Source organism: Haliotis rubra, unplaced genomic scaffold, assembly GCF_003918875.1.
Source record: "Haliotis rubra isolate DU_JTF1 unplaced genomic scaffold, ASM391887v1 Scf765, whole genome shotgun sequence".
In the NCBI taxonomy this organism is placed as follows: domain Eukaryota; kingdom Metazoa; phylum Mollusca; class Gastropoda; order Lepetellida; family Haliotidae; genus Haliotis; species Haliotis rubra.
Window position 1 is genome coordinate 114,929 of NW_025767485.1, and position 7,572 is coordinate 122,500.

Below are 7,572 nucleotides of genomic sequence, written 5' to 3' on the forward strand. Positions count from 1 at the left end.
TCGGGTTCAGGGTGTAACCTACACGGTCGAAGAAGATATAGGCTGACACAGTTGAGTTGGGTATAAGTACAGCTTGATAGCAATCAGAAGGGATAGTATAGGTTCACAGTGTTGGGAAGGGTATTAGTGACCGTTCGTAAATTAAGGCTAGGGGTGTGGTGATGATGGTTTTTATAGAGAAGCATGTACAATGTGGATCCCCCCACCCCCCTAAAATTTATGTACAAAATAAGTGCCCCTTCCCCCTGCATGTCATATACAAAATCAAGTACCTCCCCACCCTCTCCTTCCCTTAATTTCTAAGCATAATTTTAAACATAATGTACAAAATTGCTGCCACCCCAGCTCCCAGAACCCCCACCCTCTCTCTCTCTCTCTCCATAAAATCATGGCCCCGTGGCTAGTAAAAATCCAGTCGAGCCAGAAAATATGCACAGTCGCTGGCCCGACTGGCTAGTGAATTTTCATAGGGACATTTTGTAAATATATCACTCTCTCCGACTTGTTAAGCTATAACACATTTTTTAATCATGCCAGATTATGGCCTGATAAAAACGTTCATCATGTTAGCAGCTTAATGATGAAACCCATGTCTACATTCAAATTTCGGGCTAGTGAATTATTTTTTGGGCCAGTTACTTTCAGCGATAGCTATCCCGACAAGCTAGCAAAATTTGGAAACTATTTCGCACACTGTAACCCTACCCCCCCACCCCAGCAGAGCCCCCTTCCTCCTTGGCGCGCACGCGCCATCACGCACGCACGCACGCACGCACACACACACACGCGCTTCTATTAGTAATCCATTAACTCAGTTTCTTTTAATCAATATTTTTTCGTAACTAATTACATATGTTATGTTGAAGAGCACCAAATTATCGCACATGTGTAGCTTTAATTGTAATGAAAATCATGTACAAGAAACATGTACAAGAAACAAAAACGAGAACAGTGTAAGTAAAACGAAGTCTCCAATTGAGTAGACTTGCTCAAAATACCCATATGCACCCAACTGAGTTGTTGATGCACCGATTTGGCATTGCTGTTATTTTCTGTATTTTTAACCCAAACCAATAAGCACATGCACAGTGCTTACAGGTCAATTATTAGAAGAGGTTGCAAATATTGCCTCCGGTCCTGCTACAGTTAAGGGAAGCAACTCTGCACAGCGAAATACTACTACTGGGTCAGCCACGACAAAAAAAGATACAGCTGAACACATATCTGAACTCTGAAAAGTGAACAAGAAATTTGAAGTGCCTGATATTAAAATATGTTTACGAGGTGATATCCAAACTGAAACAGAGTAAATCAGAAATCCGTTCACACATGACTACATACTGAAATCAGTAAATGATCAAACATGATCAGTGAATGATCAACACATTGTGTCCGAACACACGGGTATTTAAAAGACACATCGCACTTGGTCAAATAATGGGGTGCATTGTGGGCGAGCTGGCTAAGGCTAAGGCTAGTGATCCAGCGAGCTTGAGGTGACGGGATCGGGCCCACCTGTGTCCGGGTATAAAAACCTTGGAGTCAACTTTGCGTGCAGACTCTTTCAGTGTTGTCACAACCCTTCTGTACAATAAATACATACATACATACATACATACATACATACATACATACATACATACATACATACATACATACATACATACATACATACATACATACATACATACATACAAATACTTGTATAGCGCCAATATCCGTAATCCGCTCAAAGGCGCTCTGGCTCTAAGATGGTCTAGGTATCACATAGAGTTCAAATGCTTCAGCAAAGAGACACGTCTTCAGATTTGATTTAAAAACAGCTAAGTCTGGTTGTGTTCTGAGGTGAGATGGAAGATTGTTCCAGAGATGAGGGCCAGTCGTCTCGAGTGACCTGTCACCATATGTTTTTGTCCTAGTCACAGGAATTGTCAAAAGACACTGGTCATTTGATCGGAGGGAACGTACAGGAGTATAACGGTGGAACAGAGCACAGAGGTACTGAGGTGCTAGACCATGTAAACTTTTGAAAACAAGGAGTAGAGTTTTATATTTTATGCGGTAGTGGACGGGAAGCCAATGAAGTGAGTGAAGAACGGGAGTAATGTGGTCTGATTTCTTTGACAGAGAGACCACTCTGGCTGCAGTATTCTGCACCTTCTGAAGCAGGTGTATAAGATTATTTGGGAGGCCCACAAGAAGCGCATTACAGTAGTCAAGACGAGATGTTACATATGCCTGAACAAGAGATGCTGTAGTCTTGACGTCCAGGTATCGTCGAATCATGCCGATGTTGCGAATGTGGTAGTACGCCCTTCTACAGATGTTATTTACGTGTGGCTCCATGGACAGTGAAGAATCAAAAATAACTTCCAAGTTTCGCACCTCATGGTTTGGCTGAATCTCACACTGGCCGATGCTGAATTTAGGAAGAGAGAGACTGGGTTGGAGACGCTTAGGGTGGAAAACTATGAGTTCAGTTTTATCATCATTTAGTTTGAGGTAGTGTGACGACATCCAGATTTTGATGCAGCTGACACACTCTTCAATGGTGAGAAATGAAGACACAGCTGATGAGGAAAGTAAGGGTTTGAATGATATGTAAATTTGAGTGTCGTCAGCATATAAATGCAGTCCAAGGTTGAAGGATCTGACGATATCACCTAGAGGAGAAGTATAAATAGTGAAAAGTAGAGGTCCAAGAACCGATCCCTGGGGCACGCCATAAGCAAGATCCTTAGGACTGGAGATGTGACCATCAATGATCACCGATTGATGTCTATCTGCTATGTATGACTCAAACCACTGAAGAGCAGTTCCTCTAATACCCATCCTGGTCTCAAGTGTATGCATCAGAATAGTATGGTCGATAGTATCGAAGGCACTACTCAAATCAAGTAGAACCAATACTGCAGCACCATCTTTCTCTCAGTATGTCATTGTGCACTTTAACGAGTGCGGTTTCCGTGGAGTGGAAATTCCGGTATGCTGATTGCATGACTTCGAAACACCCATTTAAGGTCATGTGTTCCTTGAGTCTTGTTGTGACCACACGCTCAATCACTTTTGAGGTGAATGGTAAATTTGTGACTGGCCGATAATTTTTCAAGAGCTCTTGATCTAAACCTTTCTTCTTCAGGAGTGGAGTTACAACTCCATTTTTCAATGTATCCGGCATCATACCTTCCTTTCTAATAACAAGACACAACTCCGTGCACTTAAAAGAACCCACGAATACGTTGGTATAATACCAGACAGTGGCCACATAAATACGTGCAAACACCTGACATCCAATGATGGAGAGGAAAAATAAAGATCTGGATATTGGCGTTATATAAATATGTATAAATAAATAAATTAAATAAATAAATAAAATGATTTTATACGTAAGATGTCCTACAAATAATGTCAGTACATTCGCAATGTCCAGAATAATGTTAAATAAACACATGTGATTCGAACCCACACCTAATCGCCAGGACACATAGCCAGCCGTCTAACCCACTCATCCTCCGCGGCTTCCACAAAAAATGAATTCGGACAACTGGTGGTATGTATCCTCTGACAAGCGTAAATTGGCACAGCTGCCAAAAGCTATGAATAAAGCTATTAAAAAAGTGGTCAAAGGTAACATATGTTACATTTGGGATTACACTTTCTAAGTGTCAACCCAACAAAAGTACTATAATATTTACTTTACATGTCACCACTTTCTAAATGGCATTGTGTCTTCAATGTTAAATATAGTCTGTCTCGTTTTTTTAATTCATAAAGTTCTCAAAAATCGATGTTTGTTGAGCACGTCTCGAACGAGCAAGTCGGTCCTAGTCCATTCGTAACTACTCGCCTCTTTCCGTGACCTCCAAGAAGACTCGTACATGTATAGTACACTATTATCGCCAAGAATCGTGGCAAACCAATCAAATTGCGCGTAGTAAAATTAAAATGAGGTCAAATAGTTTCTTTGCGATTATCGATTTTCTTTATTATTTCCGTGATTGTACAATCATCTTGTTACTGATATTTGAATACGACATAAGTAACATATATTTACGTGACTTTCGTGTTGTATTATGAATTAATTGTTGTTTTCTAGGAGTTGCCATGTTTGGAAATTCAGAGTTGTCTTTCCTTGGAAATAGTCCCAGACTATGTTCATCTCCGTGCCCGTTTGTGATTATGCCCAGTCGTGAACATGAGGGGTACGATATGCCATCAGGCTTGCGGAATGACACGCGTAATTACGAATGGGGTCCCAGTCATGTGAGAACCAGGAGCAGACAACTCTAAATTCCCTCTACAACCATCTCGGAAGCGCCACTTGTTGCTGTCGACCGATCTTCAAAACTGAATACAATACCACATTGATATTTTCACCCGAACCCGTTAGTCGCCTCTTACGACAAGCACGCGTTACTGAAGATCAATTCTAACCCGGACCTTCACGGGTCTCAATTAACGAAGCAATGAGGGAACATGCATAATTCAGGAAAAAACAGGGGGCAGGGTAGCCTAGTGGTTGAAGCGTTCGCTTGTCACGCTGAAGACCTGGGTTCGATTCCCCATATGGGTACAATGTGTGAAGCCCATATCTGGTGTCCCCAGCAAAGATATTGCTGGAATATTGCTCAAAGTGGCGTAAAACTAAACTCACTCAATCAGGGAAAACAGACACGAACCACAGTAACACCGCCCCAGCAGTCGGGGTTTACATCCTACTTCCGTGAAAATAGGAAACTGACAGGTTACAAACACGAATAATCGTGAAACACAACGCCGACTCGTCTGTAGATCAGACACAACGGCATTGGGCCACATTTTATAGGTTTCCACAAGACAATTAAGTAGTTCCAACAGGCTCAATGCATTCCACGTAGAACACAGTAAATGTTGAACAATCTTGACCATGAATCTGATGACGTCATTTCCTTCCGCAACATCCCGGAACAGTTAGCAGTATATTCAGATTATGATTCGCTTGACATCCAATCCAGCAATACTGAAGTAAATATATTTGCTTCAGGGGAAAAATTTGAAATGTTACGAGATTCAAACACATCAGACAATGTTTTGCGAACATGAATATTGCATATTCCACACTGGCCTTAAGTATAGTCAATGCACAACCTTTGGTAATTTCATTTTGTATTCAACACACATATAGGGCCCTTTCGAATGGGCTCATGGTTGTCAGTTGACAGTAAGGAACCGATAATCCTTGCAGGAATAACAAATTTCCGATCTAGCCATCCCCAAATTAGCCAACTATTACGACAGTCAACAGCTGTGACAGCAAAGCATGGTTGTACACTTGGTCAGGTCAAGTAAAGTCATGTTTGGCGGTCTCGCCATTTGGAACCAGAATAAACGCTTGCCACCGGAAATCCGGTACCGGAAGTAAGCTGGGCCCCGTCTCGCCACACTCCGGCACAGCGATGACTTACATAACATCACTGCCACAGGCTATTTTGATATCACGTGACCGGACTTTTCTCTTGTTTGTAATCAAACGCGCATATTCATAATAAGAAGAGACTGGACTCACGAAAGCTTTTCAGCGCTCTTTTCATAATGTTTTACATTGTTACATATATATTCTTCCACAACTTCGACAGTTAGGTCTATGACAGTACGTATTTAGATATCAAACTGGCTGCATCGTTTGCTCTCCGTCGGCTTCGATGACAGCACGTGGAGCCGTACAACCTATGTAAACAAAGGATCGCTACGCAAATCGAAATAGTGTTACATGTTTTTGGATATTTTCTCAGTGAAACGAAACCATTCTATTAAAGATGTTTAGTTAGATGTGTAGACTCGTCAAAAATAAAAGAGTAAAAGAAATCTGTACATTATATTGAATGGACATTGCAAGATGTGACGAATCGTCACATTTTTCTGGCCTGTGGCAGAGGTACTATGCTGGCTTGCCGCATGGAACTCTGGGTAGGAGAGTGCCGTCTCGCATATCGCAAGGTGGCATGCGCAAAGGGAGCCGGGAACCAGCTTAGTACCGGAAGTAGTGACTCCGAGACTTACAGACCTCATTGCCTTATTTTCTGATTAGCAGAGACGCTGTTATATCGTGTATAGAGGGATGAGCAAACATGTATATGCCGTCTTCTCTTTTTAAATACGATCCTATCAGGTGATTAGCAGCCGATAAACAGTCATACCCTGCATAATCATCCTCATCATCATCCAACTCCTTTTCCGTCACCTTTCCATTCCGCTTGAGGATTGCCATAAACAACCGGCGCTTCGCCTTGTCCTGTATAACCTTTCTTATAGTCTGGTTAAGGAAATCCACAGGTTTGGTAAAATATTCTTCTGCAGATATCTTGTTGTCATGGTGATACGCCGCAATGAACAGTTTACAAATATAGGGAAACCCATAGGGGCAGTTTGTCTGACATATGGCCTTGACCTTTTCATGATCAAAAGCCATACGCCTCAACTCGGGCACCGCATTCCAAATTTGTATTTTTTCATCAACATCTCTCCCCGACGAAATATGGACAGTGTTTTCATCGTGGAACATAAATGTCGTCAGTCTTCCTAAATCAGACGAGGCCGACTGTAGTACGTAATCCCGACCAACAAACAGAACTGTTACCATTTTGCGTCTTTGACCTGTATTTGTCTTATTGAAGGAGATAGGATCCAGAAGTGGACGAAGAACTTGCCTCCACATGGACCATTCCACAACGCTGAATTCCAAGTCTCCCAAAATATCGTCCAGCATGATAAGAGGCCGAGAACAGGTCATCGTGACATCGGAGAACTCGGAAGGTGACTCAACCTGGAAGACCTGTCTCCCCTTATCGAGCTGGTCTTGGAGAGTCATGTACGCTACAGTGGACTTCCCTTCTCCTGGTGGTCCTTGGATAGTGACCCAAGAGGCTCCTTTGTCCAGTGTGTCCCTCACCTTCTTGAAAACCCCAGTCTCCACCGTATTTTCCGTCCATGCCCGAATCCTCGCCTCGGTTCTTTCTGTAACATAATCCCGAGGAGCTAGAGAACCTATTGATTTTATAAGTTTGACTTTCAATTGAAATTAAGTTCTTGTTAAGCTAGAGACATCACATCCAAAACAAGAACTGTCCTGCATTTCGTTTGGACTCATAGAACATTTATCCATGATTATATTTTGTAGCATATGTTGTGATTAAATTAATGTTTAAAAGATAATATTGGTGTAATATCAGCTACTGATGAGTGTCTTTGATATCTTGTCTTTCAATATCAAACTGAAATAATCGAATCTGGACTAGACAATCCAGTGATTGAACATGGAATCATATTATAGACATTCGCAGTTGGGATAACATGGCATGATCAACTGAGTCTGAGACTGGCACCCGATCCCGTTAGTTCTGTATTTATAATATAGCTCTAAAAATGGTTGGAATAAAAGACTGGCACTTAATCATATTCCAGCTATATGACGGCGATCTGCAAATAACCTATCAGTAATCCTTTAAGGGACACGGGTTTTTTCATCAACTAATGATCTTAATGTTTCAAGCTTACTAGCTTACAGTAGCTTACATGTTGAGCGTATCATTTTGA

General features: G+C 41.7%; 1 protein-coding gene and 1 long non-coding RNA gene across 2 annotated transcripts in view; one reads left to right on the top strand and one right to left on the bottom strand.

The window, feature by feature from the left end:
• The first annotated feature begins 1,481 nt into the window (after window positions 1-1,481).
• The window catches only part of LOC124260491, a 19,171-nt gene continuing 13,080 nt past the window's right edge, over window positions 1,482-7,572 (top strand). The window contains exons 1-2 of the long non-coding RNA XR_006894096.1: window positions 1,482-1,572; window positions 3,021-3,025. This is a non-coding gene — a long non-coding RNA (uncharacterized LOC124260491). The remainder of the gene's footprint in view (window positions 1,573-3,020; window positions 3,026-7,572) is intronic.
• Window positions 5,975-7,572, bottom strand: part of LOC124260490 — a 7,478-nt gene continuing 5,880 nt past the window's right edge. Inside the window, exon 5 of the mRNA XM_046694821.1 lies at window positions 5,975-6,993. Coding sequence (XP_046550777.1) covers window positions 6,053-6,993 — 941 coding nt within the window. The 3' untranslated portion in view covers window positions 5,975-6,052. The remainder of the gene's footprint in view (window positions 6,994-7,572) is intronic.